At 57.4% G+C, this 16,628-nt stretch overlaps 1 protein-coding gene across 3 annotated transcripts; it reads left to right on the top strand.

Moving 5' to 3' along the window:
* The first annotated feature begins 8,645 nt into the window (after positions 1-8,645).
* Positions 8,646-14,775, top strand: LOC115643965 (antigen-presenting glycoprotein CD1d-like). 3 transcript variants are annotated; one of them, XM_030547991.1, is made up of 6 exons: positions 8,646-9,255; positions 10,362-10,619; positions 11,734-12,015; positions 12,682-12,978; positions 13,440-13,550; positions 13,624-14,775. In XM_030547991.1, exons 1-6 carry the CDS (start codon positions 9,207-9,209, stop codon positions 13,713-13,715), a joined length of 1,089 nt encoding a protein of 362 aa, XP_030403851.1. In that variant the 5' UTR covers positions 8,646-9,206; the 3' UTR covers positions 13,716-14,775. The 3 variants fall into 3 exon arrangements, with proteins under 3 accessions (XP_030403851.1, XP_030403852.1, XP_030403850.1); XM_030547992.1 differs by having other exon boundaries at positions 8,647-9,255; positions 10,341-10,619; positions 11,734-11,956; XM_030547990.1 differs by having other exon boundaries at positions 8,648-9,255; positions 10,341-10,619.
* Positions 14,776-16,628: the final 1,853 nt, after the last annotated feature.

Genomic DNA, 16,628 nt, shown 5'->3' with positions numbered 1-16,628 from the left:
GTGACTCCGTGACACCCCAGCATCAGCATTGCAGAGCATACGCGGTACAACAGCTGCCGGCAAAACGGTGTGAAACCCATTGCAGTCACCTTGCTGCGCTCTCAGGGGGCTGCTCCCCAGTGTCTCCTGCTGTCTCGCTGTGCAGGGACCTGCTGTGCCTGCTCCACAGCGAAGATACAGGGACGGCACATGGTCTGTCTGCAGCTGTGACTGCCCGGCCTCCTTCCCTGTTACCACGGGGTCCCCAGGCGATGCTCTGGATCTGCTCCCCACCAAGCCAGTCAGGACTTTGGGGAGCCTCCTCTCCCTCGGAGCAGACTTGTTCAGGGCAAGAAGCTCACACGGCTTCACCTCCTGGGTCTCTCCTTGGAGCATTCAGCATCCTCTGCCCCTCCGTGCGCTTCCCACAGCGAGTCCACCCCAGCGGGGACCTGGGGAAGCCACCGGGTCCTGCACCCCCACTTCGCAGTCAGACGTGACTCTCAGCCAGCCAGTAACACAGAGGGTTATTCGATGACAGGAACAGGGTCTAAAACAGAGCTTGTAGGTACAGTGAACCGGACCCCTCGGCTGGGTCCATTCTGGGGGGCAGTGAGCCAGACCCCCCACGTCTGCCCTCACTCCTCATCCCCAGCCAGCTCCAGACTAACCCCCCCCAGCCCCTCCTCTCTGCTCAGCCCCTTTCCAGAGCCAGGAGGTCACCTGATCCCTTTGTCTCCAACACCTTCAGCTGGCACCGTTGCAGAGGGGGGGCCCAGGCCATCAGTTGCTAGGAGACAGAGTGCCAGGCATTTAGGGGCACTGGCCCCTTGCTCTGCCAGATACTTAAGAACTGCCATGGGGACACTGAGGCACCAACACAGTACTCAGAGAAAACATCCAGAACATTCCCAGTTTGTCACACCCCCACCACACAGCTCAGTGGGGCTGTTGTGACGGGGGCTGTTGTGACGGGTTCAGTCACAGAGACCCCCTTGGGATTCTCACCTGATGTGCTGAAACTCTGACCCTGTTTTCCCTGCCAGCTTGGGACTCCAGAACCCTGCCTTGTTGAGCCAGACATGCTAACCTGCTGCAACACACACCCAGGATGTGAACCATGTCCCCAAAGCTGCAGGCTTGAACTGAAAACCACTCAGCAGGTTACCTGTCTCCAGCTCCCAATGAGATCCAAACCCCCAGATAAATCCGCTTTACTCTGTATAAAGTTTACACAGAGTAAAGTCATAAATTGTCCGCCCTCTATAACACTGACAGACAGATAGGCACAGCTGTTTTCCCCAGGTATTAATCATTTACTCTGCATTCAAAAATAAACAAAAGTGATTTTAGTAAGAATAAAAAGTCGGATTTAAGTGGCTGCAAGTAATAACAGACAGAACAAAGTAAGTCACCAAGTAAAATAAAGCAAAACCATGCACGTCTAAGCCTAATACAGTAATAAAGTGATTACAGATAAAATCTCACCCTCAGAGATGTGCCAATAAGCTTCTTTCACAGACTAGCCTCCTTCCTAGTCTGGGCCCAATCCTTTTCCGGTACAGCCCTGGTTAGCTCCAGCTCGGGTGGTAACCAGGGGATTTCTCATGACTGCAGCCCCCTTTGTCCAGTTCCACCCCCTCATGTCGCTTTGGCACAAGGCGGGAATCCTTTGTCCCTCTCTGGGTCCCCACCCCTCCTTCTCCATGGAAAAGCACCAGGTTTAAGATGGATTCCGGTATCATGTGACATGATCACAGTCAGTGTAAGACCTGAGGGCTTGGCTACACTGGAGAGTTGCAGCGCTGTAAACCCACCACCAGCGCTGCAACTTACTCACCGTCCACACTTGCAGGGCACATACAGCGCTGCATCTCCCTGGCTGCCGCGCTGGCCGTACTCCTGCTCTGCCTGGGGTATAGGGATTGCAGAGCTGGTGATGCAGCGCTGCTCTGCAAGTGTGGCCACCAAAACGCTGTAATTGGCCTCCGGGGTATTCGGAGGTATCCCAGAATGCCTGTTCAGCCACTCTGCTGTTCTGTTGTGAACTCCGGGCTCCCTCCCGGCTGCGTAGTGTTAGGCCTGAATAAAGATATAGCAGACAAAACCAGGTATGCCAACCTGACCAAAGTCAGGCTAACAAAGGTTTGTGGGTAATCCCTGAGTGGAAAACACTGAGAAGCAGCAGCATGTCTCACAAGCGCTGGGAAAAAGTGAGATAAAAGAGAAGCTGCATTCCTGGCATAGTACCAGATGTGCTATGTTCGGGCAGCTCCTTCGAAGAAGTGATAAGAGCCCTAGTTTCCCAGCCTCCTTGTTTTCACTCCCTGGTTTTGTTCTTTGTTTGTTTTGAACTCCCCTACATTTCTAACTGTAGGCATGCATGTATACTAAAGGTGTCTAGTTTCTAGTTGTTAGAAGAAGGGGGTGGGTTGCTCCAGTGAATAATTTATAACGCAACAAAACTGTCTATACAGGCTTATACTAAATGTAAAAGCAGGGCTGGTTCTCTCTAAAAACAAGCTGCTCTCTATTGATGCGTGCACTTGTCAATAAAGAGCTTTTGATCGGACCTTGCTGGTGTTGCCTGTCTCTCTCGCGGTCAGACAACGAACTTTGCCGTCGGGGGGTTAGAGTCCCTGACAGTATCTAAAAAACAAACACAGCTCCTGTTTGCTGAGCAGAGGCAGGCAGGGGGATTGCTTTGGAATTTCACAGCTGTTTGCTTGAGGAGAGAAGCCACAGGGCGAAGGGGGAGGGGGGAGTCCGTGTTGGAGCTCGCAGTGCATAATTTGCATTTAGAGAATAAGAGAGGGGTGGGGGAAGGGGTCGAAACTTTTAAATTGATTGCAGGTTGCTGCTGTGTATGTTCCAGTCCTTAGAACTTGCAAGGCAGGGAGCTGACAGCTCCAAAAATCCACTCTCTCCCTCTCTCCCTCACGCTCCCCCTCAGCCCCCTCTTTTGAAAAGCACGTTGCAGACACTTGCATGCTGGGATAGCTGCCCACAATGCACCGCTCCCAACAGCGCTGCAAATGCTGCAAATGCGGCCACACTGCAGCGCTGGTAGCTGTCAGTGTGTCCACACTGCAGCGCTTTCCCTGCACAGCTGTACGAACACAGCTGTAACTCCCGGCGCTGCACATCTCCAAGGGCTTGTCTACATCAGAAAGTTGCAGCGCTGGTGAGGGAGTTACAGCGCTGCAACTTAGGAGGTGTACACATCTGCAGGGCACCACCAGCGCTGCAACTCCCTGTTTGCAGCGCTGGCCGTACTCCCGTTTTGTCTCGGGTGTAGAGGATCCAGCACTGGTGATCCAGTATAGACACTTACCAGCGCTTTTCTTGACCTCTGTGGAATAAGCAGGTATCCCAGCATACCTGAGGAAGCCTCTGGTAATCAAGCTGGTCTCCTTCCCTGGCTTGCTCTCGCGTTCCCCGAACCCCGAACAAGCAGGTCTCCTTCCCTGAGGTTTGCTGGGTGGTTCCAGGAACGCGAGAGCAAACCGCGGCGAAGCTGGTCTCCTTTCCCGGTTTGCTCTCGCGTTCCCCGAACCCCCGAGCAAGCAGGTCTCCTTCCCTGCGGTTTGCAGGGTGGCTCCGGGAACGCGAGAGCAAACTGCGGCGAAGCTGGTCTCCTTTCCCGGTTTGCTCTCTCGTTCCCCGAACCCCCGAGCAAGCAGGTCTCCTTCCCTGCGGTTTGCAGGGTGGTTCGGGGAACGCGAGAGCAAACCGCGGCGAAGCTGGTCTCCTTTCCCGGTTTGCTCTCTCGTTCCCCGAACCCCCGAGCAAGCAGGTCTCCTTCCCTGCGGTTTGCAGGGTGGTTCGGGGAACGCGAGAGCAAACCGCGGCGAAGCTGGTCTCCTTCCCCGGTTTGCTCTCGCGTTCCCCGAACCCCCCTTGAAGCCGCCCAACAGCGCTGCAGTGTGGCCACATCTAACACCACTTGCAGCGCTGGTTGCTGTAAGTGTGGCCACTCTGCAGCGCTGGCCCTATACAGCTGTACTAATACAGCTGTAACAACCAGCGCTGCAAAATTTTAGATGTAGACATGGCCCAAGTGTAGCCAAGGCCTTATTCTCCATTCTTTCAGGGTTGGCCTGCACAGATCCAGGAAGGTTTGTGAGTAAACAGAGCATTTACAGCCGATTGTCCTGGTTCATGGGAGCCATCAAGGTTCCAAGCCACCATTAACGGCCCACACTTTGCGTAACTACAATCGGCCCTCAGAGTTATAGTTCAGATTCCTGGTTTCAGATCCAAGAGTGGTACATTCATACAAACAGGATGATCACGCTCAGAGATTAAAAGCTCTGTAATGATCCCTTACAAGAGACCTTTTGCATGAAGCATATTCCCATTACGTTATATTCACACTTATTAGCACATTTCCATAATGATATGGAGTGCAATGTCACAGGGGTCACCCCAGGGGACTGCACCGCTTCTGCAGGTAGCAATCACCTGCTCCGTTATTCCGGGTTGGAGGAAATAGGGGACACTGAAGGGGACAGAGCCGAACACCCAGAGCTGCCCTGACCCCAGCAATGGGGTTGAGACAAGATGTTAGAGCAAAGGGTCAACTATTTGAACTATTTGCTTATCATCTAGGCTGCTCTCCTACTGCACATACTTGCTTTCTGCACGCACGTACTCAGGATAGTCGATAAACAGATGCATCCTGATTACCCCTAAAGAGGAATTCTTAAACAGATGCATCCTGATTACCCCTAAGGATATCCTAAGGAGGAATTCAAACAATGCATAGGCTAATGGAATGTACGCACGCTAAGTTGTTTGTTACAGAGTATAAAAAGGCTAACTACGAGCTTGAAAGGTGTGCCTCTCCCTCTGGCATGAGTCGAGGGGAGCACCCGCTCAGCTGACTGATAAATAAAGAACTTGGTAACCGTCTCTTGGTCTTCCGTGCCTCCTTGGGGTAACTGAGTAAGCTACAGGGGGAAACGAGCCCATTTGGCTAACAAGAGCTGGAACTCAGAGGATGAATTTGGGGGAGATTCAATCTGGAAATGCAGCGTCTGCTCCTGGGCCAAGTGGAGAAACCCAAGCAGGGGGCTACCCCTCCACAGTGAGGTCCCCCAGCCCCCAGAAAAGCCGCACCCCCCATGGAGTCCCACCCACCAGGTGGCAGTTTCCACCCACAACCAAGTGGGGAGAGTCATTGCATGTCACTGTTATGAGACCAGCATGACACAGCACAGCAATGAGGAGCAACCCTACAATAACAACCCAGCCTGTCCACAGCCCAGCGCTCCCCAGCAACCCTACAATAACAATCCAGACTGTCCACAGACCCAGCGATCCCCAGCAACCCTACAATAACAACCCAGCCTGTCCACAGCCCAGCGCTCCCCAGCAACCCTACAATAACAATCCAGACTGTCCACAGACCCAGCGATCCCCAGCAACCCCACAATAACAACCCAGCTTGTCCACAGACCCAGCGCTCCCCAGCTACCCCACAATAACAACCCAGCCTGTCCACAGACCTAGCGCTCCCCAGCTACCCCACGATAACAACCCAGCCTGTCCACAGACCCAGCGATCCCCAGCAACCCTACAATAACAACCCAGCCTGTCCACAGCCCAGCGCTCCCCAGCAACCCTACAATAACAATCCAGACTGTCCACAGACCCAGCGATCCCCAGAAGCCCTACAATAACAACCCAGACTGTCCACAGACCCAGCGATCCCCAGCAACCCTACAATAACAACCCAGCCTGTCCACAGCCCAGCGCTCCCCAGCAACCCTACAATAACAACCCAGCCTGTCCACAGCCCAGCGCTCCCCAGCTACCCCACGATAACAACCCAGCCTGTCCACAGACCCAGCGATCCCCAGCAACCCTACAATAACAACCCAGACTGTCCACAGACCCAGCAATCCCCAGCAACCCTACAATAACAACCCAGCCTGTCCACAGCCCAGCGCTCCCCAGCAACCCCACGATAACAACCCAGCCTGTCCACAGACCCAGCGATCCCCAGCAGCCCTACAATAACAACCCAGCCTGTCCACAGCCCAGCGCTCCCCAGCTACCCCACGATAACAACCCAGCATGTCCACAGCCCAGCGCTCCCCAGCTACCCCACGATAACAACCCAGCCTGTCCACAGACCCAGCGATCCCCAGCAACCCTACAATAACAACCCAGACTGTCCACAGACCCAGCAATCCCCAGCAACCCTACAATAACAACCCAGCCTGTCCACAGCCCAGCGCTCCCCAGCAACCCCACGATAACAACCCAGCCTGTCCACAGCCCAGCGCTCCCCAGCTACCCCACGATAACAACCCAGCATGTCCACAGCCCAGCGCTCCCCAGCTACCCCACGATAACAACCCAGCCTGTCCACAGACCCAGCGATCCCCAGCAACCCTACAATAACAACCCAGACTGTCCACAGACCCAGCAATCCCCAGCAACCCTACAATAACAACCCAGCCTGTCCACAGCCCAGCGCTCCCCAGCAACCCCACGATAACAACCCAGCATGTCCACAGACCCAGCGCTGCCCAGCAACCCTACAATAACAACCCAGCCTGTCCACAGCCCAGCGCTCCCCAGCAACCCTACAATAACAACCCAGCCTGTTCACAGACCCAGCGATCCCCAGCAACCCTACAATAACAACCCAGACTGTCCACAGCCCAGCACTCCCCAGCAACCCTACAATAACAACCCAGCCTGTCCACAGACCCAGCGATCCCCAACAACCCTACAATAACATCCCAGACTGTCCACAGACCCAGCGATCCCCAGCAACCCTACAATAACAACCCAGACTGTCCACAGCCCAGCACTCCCCAGCAACCCTACAATAACAACCCAGCCTGTTCACAGCCCAGCGCTCCCCAGCAACCCTACAATAACAACCCAGCCTGTCCACAGACCCACCGATCCCCAGCAACCCTACAATAACAACCCAGTCTGTCCACAACCCAGCACTCCCCAGCAACCCTACAATAACAACCCAGACTGTCCACAGCCCAGCGCTCCCCAGCAACCCTACAATAACAACCCAGCCTGTCCACAGACCCAGCGCTCCCCAGCAACCCTACAATAACAATCCAGCCCGTCCACAGCCCCAGCGCTCCCCAGCAACCCTACAATAACAACCCAGCCCGTACACAGCCCCAGCGCTCCCCAGCAACAACAACCCAGGCTGTTCACAGCCCAGCCCTCCCTAGCAACCCCGCAATAACAACCCAGCCTGTCCACAGCCCCAGCCCTCCCCAGCAACCCCACAATAACAACCCAGCCTGTCCACAGACCCAGCGCTCCCCAGCAACCCTACAATAACAACCCAGCCTGTCCACAGCCCCAGCGATCCCCAGCAACCCTACAATAACAACCCAGGCTGTCTACAGCCCAGTGCTCCCCAGCTACCCTACAATAACAACCCAGCCTGTCTACAGCCCAGCGCTCCCCAGCAACCCTATAATAACAACCCAGCCTGTCTACAGCCCACTGCTCCCCAGCAACCCTACAATAACAACCCAGCCCGTACACAGCCCCAGCACTAGAGGCAGGGATCAGGGCGGGGGGCAGCAAGGGGCTCCCCCCAGGCAGTCAGGGCTCCCCACTGCCCCAGGGCGGCGCTAGGGGCTGCAGGAAGCAAGGTGGGGGGCAGCCAGGGGCTCTCTCCGGGCAGTCGGGGCTCTCTCCGGGCAATCAGGGCTCCCCATTGCCCCAGGGCGGCGCTAGGGGCTGTGCTGCAGGGAGCGAGGCGGGCGCAGCCAGGGGCTCTCTCCGGGCAGTCAGGGCTCCCCATTGCCCCAGGGCGGCGCTAGGGGCTGCAGGGAGCAAGGTGGGGGCAGCCAGGAGCTCTCTCCGGGCAGTCAGGGCTCCCCATTGCCCCAGGGCGGCGCTAGGGGCTGTGCTGCAGGGAGCGAGGGGGGGCAGCAGGGGGCGCTGTCCCCGGGCAGTTAGGGCTCCCCATTGCCCCAGGGGGGCGCTAGGGGCTGGGCTGCAGAGAGCGAGGGGGGGCAGCAGGGGGCGCTGTCCCCGGGCAGTCAGGGCTCCCCATTGCCCCAGGGCAGCGCTAGGGGCTGGGCTGCAGGGGGGTGGGGGCAGCAGGGGGCTCTCCCCAGGCAGTCAGGGCTCCCCATTGCCCCAGGGCAGCGCTAGAGGCTGCAGGGAGCGAGGTGGGGGGCAGCCAGGGGCTCTCTCCAGGCAGTCAGGGCTCCCCATTGCCCCAGGGCAGCGCTAGGGGCTGCAGGGAGCGAGGTGGGGGGCAGCCAGGGGCTCTCTCCAGGCAGTCAGGGCTCCCCATTGCCCCAGGGCGGCGCTAGGGGCTGGGCTGCAGGGGGGTGGGGGCAGCAGGGGGCTCTCCCCAGGCAGTCAGGGCTCCCCATTGCCCCAGGGCAGCGCTAGGGGCTGCAGGGAGCGAGGTGGGGGGCAGCCAGGGGCTCTCTCCAGGCAGTCAGGGCTCCCCATTGCCCCAGGGCAGTGCTAGGGGCTGCAGGGAGCGAGGTGGGGGGCAGCCAGGGGCTCTCTCCGGGCAGTCGGGGCTGGCCCGATGCCCCAGGGCGGTGCTAGGGGCTGCAGGGAGCGAGGTGGGGGCAGCCAGGGGTTCTAGCGCTAGGGCTGCAGGGAGCGAGGTGGGGGGCAGCCAGGGGTTCTCTCCGGGCAGTCAGGGCTGGCCCGATGCCCCAGGGCGGTGCTAGGGGCTGCAGGGAGCGAGGTGGGGGGAAGCCAGGGGCTCTCTCCGGGCAGTCAGGGCTGGCCCGATGCCCCAGGGCGGTGCAGGGGGCTCTGTAAGGGAGCAGTGACACCCCAGGCTGGAGGAGATGGAGGGGGCGTCACACACACTTAGGTTGTGGCTAGTAAAGGGCGCGCCGTATAGCTGCTGTTTGTGGGCAGGGGAGAAGGTGGCAGAAAACACCCCCCACGAGCGGCAGCGGCTTTGTCGGTATGAGGGCTGTTCACACTGGCGCTTTTCATCGATAAAACGTGAGCTTCAGGCGTGTTCTCCTGACCTTGCTGCCGGGGACCCCCCTCCTGCGCTCCCCCGCTCCCCGGCTCACTGCCAGGCTTGGCTCGGGGGTGGCAGCTGTGGGCGCAGAGCCGAGCAAGCAGAGAAGCTGATGGTGTGAGGGGCGTGTGGGCTGCGGAGGCACTGAAAGCACGTGGGGAACCTGGGCCACTCATCTTGCAGCCCTGACGCCTGCCAGAGCCCAGATCCCTCTTCCCCTGCCAGGATGCTGCTCGCTCTGCTGCTCCTCCCCTGGGCATGGGGGGCCCTGGCCGGTAAGTGGGGCCCCCCCTGCCCGTTTTGCTTCCAGGGATGTGTGGGGATGGTGCAATCCTAGGGCCAGGGTCGGGAAGTACCACGCTGGGCTAGTGACCCTGGCTGGGGAAGTAGGGCGGGGGAGGCAGGTGTCACGGACTCCCAGGTCGTGCCCACACGTGGCCCCGAGCGGTCCGTGGGGGGTGCCCCTTTCAGTGCGACAGCCCTTCTCGGGGGCCACTCTCCCTCGGGGTCAGGCCCCTCCACCTCCTGGAGCCGCACCTCTCTGAGCCTCAGCACGTCTGTCTCTGCCGTGGGCCCCCCAGGGAGTCCCCTCGCTCTGGGCCCCCCAGGGCCTCCTCACCCCCAAAGGAGATGATATCCCCCCCCTCGCCCTGTTCTCTAGCCCGGAGCGACTCTCAGCCAGCATGAAACAGGAGGTTTATTGAGAGTTGAACCCAGCACAGGAAACTCTCAGGGCTCAGACCTGGCCTCCCTCAGCCCAGCACATCCCAGCCCCCTGCAGCCAGGTGGGCTCTGCCTGCTCCCCTTCTCCAGCCCCGAGCCCCCCTGCTTCCCAGCTGGGCCCCCGATATCCCCGGCCCCGAGCCCCCTCTGTCCATTGGCTTCTCTCCAGGGAAACAGGGTCGTAAACTGGGTCACTGGGTCTCCTCTCCTCTGGCCCCTCTGGCTGGAGCTGGCTGGTCAGGGCACCGGGGTCCTCTCCCCGCAGCCCATTGTCCCCACTGGCCAGACCCGGCTGTGACTCCTGAGCTGGGTCTCTGGGTCGTCAGGTCACCGGTCGCTGCGGTCTCCATCCTCCCGGCTATCGGCCGGGGTCCCACGTTCCCTCTCTTGTCCGGTGTAACAGCAACTTCCTCTCCCCTCCCCTCGTTAACCAGTAACAGCGGGGGACACTGAGTCCCACCCCCCTGCATGCAACCCACTGGAAACCCACAGAAAACAAGAAAATCCCCCACTTCATCACAGCAGGTTAGGGGTCAGCAGGGAGACCCCATAGTGCAGGATTGTTTACAGGAAAGAGACTCATTAATCTCTCTCCCCACCCGCTTTGTCCTCCACTTGTTTCCTGCCCCTGCCTCAGCCTCCCCTCATCTCCCCCCAGCATCTGTCACCCTCCGGCTGCTCCAAACCACCGTCTTCCACAACGCCAGCTCCACAGACACGGTGGGGACGGCCCTGCTGGGCGACCTGGAGACCCACTCCCTGGCCTGCGGCACCTGCAAGATCCGCTTCCTGCAGCCCTGGGCCCAGCAGGGCCTGACCCCGAAGCAGTGGGGGGACCTGGAGCTGCTGATCCATCACTACCTATTCAACTTCAACCGGACTGTGAAGAGAATGGCCCAGCAGCAGCGAATGGGCTGTGAGTATGGAGCGGTTTGAGGGGATCCCCCGCCCCCCAACCTGGGGTGCTGAGAACTGACACTTAGTGTGTCACTGGGGGCAAGACAGCCAGTCCCTGGCCCTTGGGCTGATTGGAGCCGGTGTCCCCGAGGGGAAACAGCCGTGTCCCATTCTCCACCCCAGAGTCAGCCAGCCAGGTCTGGGGCCAGATTGTAGCCTGCACTCCCTAGAGGGGAAGTGCCCCGTGTCCCGCTCCCTGAGCCGAGGCTCCTGGTCTTTCCTGACATACCCTGAGCCTTGGAAAGCAGGTCATTTGGGTGGGGGTCTGTATCTCAGCAACCCCGTGTGACGGAGAAGGGAGCAGGGCGGATGTGACCTGGGAAGGTTTTTGGGTTTTTTTGGTTTTGTTTTTTGGGTTTAGAGATATTTATTAGTCATACCATCACCTTTCGGAAGAATAAATATATCTCTGTATATCCTGGTTGCAGGGGAGTTACACTGGGCATGGGAAGGAAGCTCCCTGAGCTGTAACCTGAGCCAGAGGGGGTGGGAGAAGTGACTCCTGCCCGGAGACTGGACAAAGGGGGAGGGGGAGAAAGCGAGGGGAGGATTTTGTTAGTTTCAGTTTGGGCTGGGTGGGGCAGCGCAGGGAACCCCAAGCTGGGGTCTACGCTCCCTGAACCCCCAGAAGGATTTGATTGAGGGGTCCTGGTTGTGCCTCCAAGCTCGGCTGCAGCCTGTGTTCCTGTTGTCCAATAAACCTTCCGTCTTACTGGCTGGCTGAGTCACAGTGAATCTCAGGAAGAGGGGTGCAGGGACCTGACTCCCCGACACTTCGTGACAGCCCATGACCAAGGAACCCCAAATTGGCACCACAAATTCTGCCTCAGGCACCGATGTAACACAGCGATTTTCAAACCAGTCTGACTATGCACATGAAAAATCAGCTTTAAACAGAAACTGCAACTTACCCTTAACTCCAGCCAGGGCCGCCCCAGGATCACGCTGCCGTCATGTGGCCCAGCATCCTTCTGGCAGCTGACATTATGTCTTTACTCCCCCGTCTCTCTGTTTCTGCCCCCTCCTGGGGTCTCCGGACCCCCATCCTCATCCCCCTGCCCTTCCCGTTCCAGACCCCTTTGTTACCCAGGGCTCCATTGGCTGCGAGCTGCACCCCAACAGCACCTCGAGGGGATTCTATGATGCTGGACTGAACGGCGAGGACTTCATCAGCTTCGACGCAGATGCAGGGAAATGGGTCGCTCAGCAGGCAGACAAGCTGGCGCTCTACGTCCAGGATCTTCTGAACCAGGATAAGGGCACAGCCAGCACGCTTCAGTTTCTCCTGAGAACAACGTGTGTCAATGAGCTCAATACCTTTGCCCAGTACGGGAGAGAGTCTCTGGAGAGGCAAGGTGAGGCTGGTCACCTCTCCCCGCTTGCTGAGATGCAGCCACCTCTGGGGTGGGGCAGGGGGGCTGTTTATCCAGGGACCCCTTGCCTGGGGTGCAAATGCAGCTATAGCTGGAGTGGAGCACAGTAGCTATGTCACAGCCACACTGCACAGCAGTTTAGGACAGGAACTGAGGGGGGTTCCGTCACCACTGGTAACTGCAAGGGGTAGAATTGGGGTTTGACCAGCAGGGCCAGCTTTAGGAAGTGCGGGGCCCAATTCGAGCAGTTTCAGCAGGGATGACTTAAAAAAAAACACGTGAAAAATCACGTGGGGCTTGTACTCACCGGGTGGTGCTCCGGGTCTTCGGCGGCACGTCGGCGGCGGTTCCTTCACTCACTCCAGGTCTTCAGCGGCACTGAAGGATCCACCGCCAAAGTGCCACCGAAGACCTGGAGTGCTGCCAGCTGAGGAAAAATTCAAAAGGCGCCTCTAGCCAGGGAAGGGAATCTCACTGGGCGCGGGGATCTCTTAGGTGCGGGGCCCGATTTGAGGCAATTGGTGGAATAGGTCTAAAGCCGGCCCTGCTGGCCAGGACAGCGGGGCCTACGCCTGACCCCGGGGAGCGGAGCTGGGCTTGGCTACTGAGTCCCCTTTCCCCCGCCCCGTCTCTCTCCTCCTGTCTCAGAGAAGCCGGTCGCCGTGGTGTTTGCCCGAGCGCCTCCCCCAGCCGGGACCCCCGCGCCGGTACTGCTGGTTTGCCGGGTCACCGGTTTCTACCCCCGGCCAGTCCGCGTGGCCTGGCTGCAGGACGGGGAGGAGGTGGCGCCAGGCGGGCGGCTGAACTCCAGTGGGATCCTGCCCAATGCGGACCTGACTTACCAGCTGCACAGCTCCCTGGCCGTGGAGCCGGGCACCGGGCACAGCTACGCCTGCCGGGTGCAGCACAGCAGCCTGGGGGGCCAGAGCCTGCTGATCCCCTGGGGTAGGTGCACATCCCATGGGGGGACAGTCGTGGGCTCTGGGGGCTTTTCCTGAACGTCCTGAGTGGGACGTGGGTGGGTCCAGGTAGCGGGACTGGGGCTTAGGGAAGCAGAGCAGTTGGGTGGGAGGTGTGGAGATGGATCAGGAGGATGGAGGAGCTGAGGGGAACGGGACAAGACTGGGATGGGGGAGCAGGACTAGAGTGGGGGGAAGCTGAGGGGGTGGGAAGGTCGGGGGAGAAGGGGGGACTGTGGGAGAGGCTGAGGGAACAGGGTTGGGATGGGGGGGCTGAGAGCAGTGGGTTAGGTGAGATGATCGGGGGTGGGACTGTGGGGGAGGCTGAGGGAACAGGGCTGAGGTGGGGGGCTGAGGGCAGTGGGTCGGGGGGACTGTGAGGGAGGCTGAGGGAACAGGGCCCACACTCCTGTTCCCGGTCCCAGCACGGCACTCCCTGTTTTACAGAGCAGAGCAGGCCCTGGAGCCCCAGCTGGGTCGTGGGCATCACCCTGGGGGTTCTGGTCGCAGCCGCCGTGCCGTGCGCGCGGCCGTGGTGCTGTGGCGGAGCAGACGCAGGTGAGTCCTCCCCTCTCGGGGGTGGGGGGGCTGTTGCACCCCCTAACCCATCCCCTCTGCTCTCTCCTTCCAGGGGCTACCAGGACGTTAGACCAGGGGAGCCCAGTGCCTGAGGGGGCAGCACCGGCCCGGGCGTGGGAGTCGGCCCCTCTCCTGGGGACTTAGACCTGTGCCCTGCTGCAAGCGATTTGTCCTGAACCAGCACTCTCTGTTGAGTCCCACCAGAACCGCATCGTTACTGCAGCTGAGTCAGCGGGATCCGCAGAGCCAGGTCAGTGACGCTCTGGATCAGAACCCCACGCTACCCACATTGGTACTGTTGGTCAAAGATCAGTGGCCATGAGCCAGAAAGCACCAGCGGACGCAATGGAACTGCAGGCCCTGAGAGACGGCCTGCAACATCAACAAAAAGTGGCAGAAACTCGATTGAGAGAGAAGCAAGCCCTGGCCAAGCTGAAACAGAAGCTGCTGAAAGAGGAACGGGCTCGTAGGGAGCGTTTGGCTGCTGAGGAGGTTGGCCAGATGCGACAGAAACTGCCAGACACCAGCTCCACGTTAAAAGAGCAAGGGAAGAACAGCAGAAACTGAGAGTCCAGGTTCTAACAGTGGTGGTGTGTTTGTTACTCTGAGCAGTGTCTGTGCTGAACCAGTTTTGCTATGGCCAGGGAGAGGGTGACTGCTTGTTGGTGCCCCCAGGGCCGTCCCTAAGATTTACGGGGCCCTATGCAGTATTGTTAAACTGGTGCCCCTGTGCCTGACGGCAGCCTGGGCTTGCAGCCCGGCGGGACGGGGGCAGAGGGACAAGGCAGAAAGAATAACAACGTGCCCGGCCCACCTCATGGTGGCGGAGAGTCACAGTTCCCCACAGAGATCCCTGTACCCTCTCTGTCACGCAGAACGGACGTGCAGAAGGTACCTAATTGAAAGCACTACACTTGGGAATAAAAAATGTCAGTCACAGGTTTTTTGATCTGCCCTGAAGTTTGTCAGACATTTATTTGCAAAACCTTTGTAGTAAGGGCGAGGCAGCCGTCCCGCTGAACACGGCATTCAATATTCTGGAATACATGGTGCAGCTCTTCTCTGGGTTACATTTTCTTCATCAGTATTTCTAAGCTGATTTTATATTTAAAATGTGCTCTTATGCCTCATAAAGTAACCAGTCCAGATTGCTACATGTGTAACTCACTGAAACAGACAGTATTGAAATTAAAGAGTCACAGCGGTTTAGCGTGTTCATAATAATGGCCACGGCTTTCCGAAAAAGAGACACTGAAATTTCACCAACTTTAAAAAATGTGTTTCCAAAGATTGCAGGCATCACAGAGGGTTTTATATCTTACTGAGGTGTGGATTTTGCTTAAAACTAGTTGATCAGATAGTCAGAAGTAAAGAAAGGGAAACTCTTTGTCCAGCTATCTGGAAGCAAAGGGCTGTGGCTTCCTTCAGTGGGGGGCAGGGGGAGAGGGGTGAAGGGAGAAACGGATGGACAGATAGGACAGGAAGACTTTGGAAGTAAGTGTTTTTACTATAGTCATTAAAATGTGGATTTTAGATCAGGTCTTTTGAAGGATTTATTTAAAAAATCGTATGTCTGAAGATCCCAGCATTTAAGGCTAAAGATGATTGTGCATCTAAAAATCTGTGCAAGGATTTTTTAGAGATGTAATTTTGTAATCTTCACCAACTCGCTAATGAAATATTTTAAAGCAGATTTTAAACTAAGGTCCTGTAGACTGACATGTTCTGAGTAAATATTACAGCCACACAACTGTACCGATAGGAGATATCTGGGGGGTGGCAAATGCCTGTGAAATGTCTTCATTACCCCTTGACTGGCTCTCGAACAGTCTCGGTGTCGTGCTAATAGGGCTGGCAGGCTGGAGACTTTTTCTCTTTTAACTACTAGGTCCCCTTTGCAGGAAGACTCTGAGCCTGCAGGAAGGGTCAGAACAGGGATAGGAAAAGCAGGGGGATAAGACCCAGTGGTGCCCCAAATTTTCAGGTGCCCTACCCAGCTGCCTGTGCCTGAGGACAGCCCCAGGCACCCCCAACCACTTGCCGCCTAGGACTGCCCAGTTCGCCTAGTGGTTGCACTGGCCCTGCATGTGTATGTGTGTGTGTGCGTGTGTGTATTAGCTACTGGTTATAGATCAACCTGTGTTCTCATAACAAACGTAGCATATATACTGCCTTGTCCCCTGAAAAGATCCTGTGTGTTTTTATCAGCATAACACTAGGGTGCATCCAGTTAGTGTCCTAGCAAAATCCTGGAGACCAGACAATTCTGCTGCTTGTATTTTGCCTGTTGCTTCTGTGTTGCTGGGAAAGGGTGTAGCAACTCGGTCTGATCAGGGTGATCCCCTAGCCAGGGCACAAGGAGAGTAGGAAGGTGATTTGGTTGCATTACCCACTAACAGTGTGCAAACTTGCAACCAGGAGGAAAGTTGCAGAGGGAAAGAGAGGACCTCTAACCTTTTATCTAGTAAGTCTGTGACCTTGCCTGAAAGGAGACAGTGTAAAAATCATGTGGGTGGGCCAGAGGTGATTGTGGATGTAAGTGAAACCCAGAAAGAGTCTGTTGTTGCTCAGAAAAATAATCCTTTAGAGGAAGCCCTAGGTGAAGAGGGTGAGGGCAGAATTTCTGTGAGGGGTGAATTGTTGCTCAAAGATGCTCCTAAGGGTAGTCTTTGCAAGCAGTCTGCTGCAACTGAAGGGTGTGCAAGTGAGTTAATCAAGGAAGCTTCAGTTCCTAACAGTCAGAAGTTGTCTGTGGTGAATGGATCCACTGACCTTCCTTGTGAAAGATCCAGTGTGGGGAGCTCTGAGAAGGTCTCAGATGGAATGAAAATTGTTAAGAAAGTTGAACAGTGCTATGACCAAGTGGCTGTGCTTGGCCAGGGCTGCCCAGAGGATTCAGGGGGCCTGGGGCAAAGCAATTTTGGGGGCCCCTTCCATAAAAAAAATTGCAATACTATAGAATACTGTATTCTCATGGGGACCCCTGTGGGGCCTGGGGCAAATTGCCCCACTTGCCCCCCCACACCTCTGGGTGGCCCTGTGCTTGGCCAGCTTGTT

The sequence above is a fragment of the Gopherus evgoodei genome, unplaced genomic scaffold (genome assembly GCF_007399415.2).
Source record: "Gopherus evgoodei ecotype Sinaloan lineage unplaced genomic scaffold, rGopEvg1_v1.p scaffold_80_arrow_ctg1, whole genome shotgun sequence".
Taxonomy (NCBI): Eukaryota; Metazoa; Chordata; order Testudines; family Testudinidae; genus Gopherus; species Gopherus evgoodei.
Note: the sequence above shows the minus strand (reverse complement) of the source record. Positions and strands in the feature narration are given on the sequence as shown.

Excerpts from the sequence above, each read along its gene's own strand:
- LOC115643965 (XM_030547990.1), top strand. The coding sequence starts at position 9,207 with ATGCTGCTCGCTCTGCTGCTCCTCCCCTGGGCATGGGGGGCCCTGGCC. Across the intron at positions 9,256-10,340 it reads GGCATGGGGGGCCCTGGCCG|CCTCCCCTCATCTCCCCCCA; the intron begins GTAAGTGGGGCC and ends CCCCTGCCTCAG. Across the intron at positions 12,979-13,439 it reads GAGCCTGCTGATCCCCTGGG|AGCAGAGCAGGCCCTGGAGC; the intron begins GTAGGTGCACAT and ends CCTGTTTTACAG.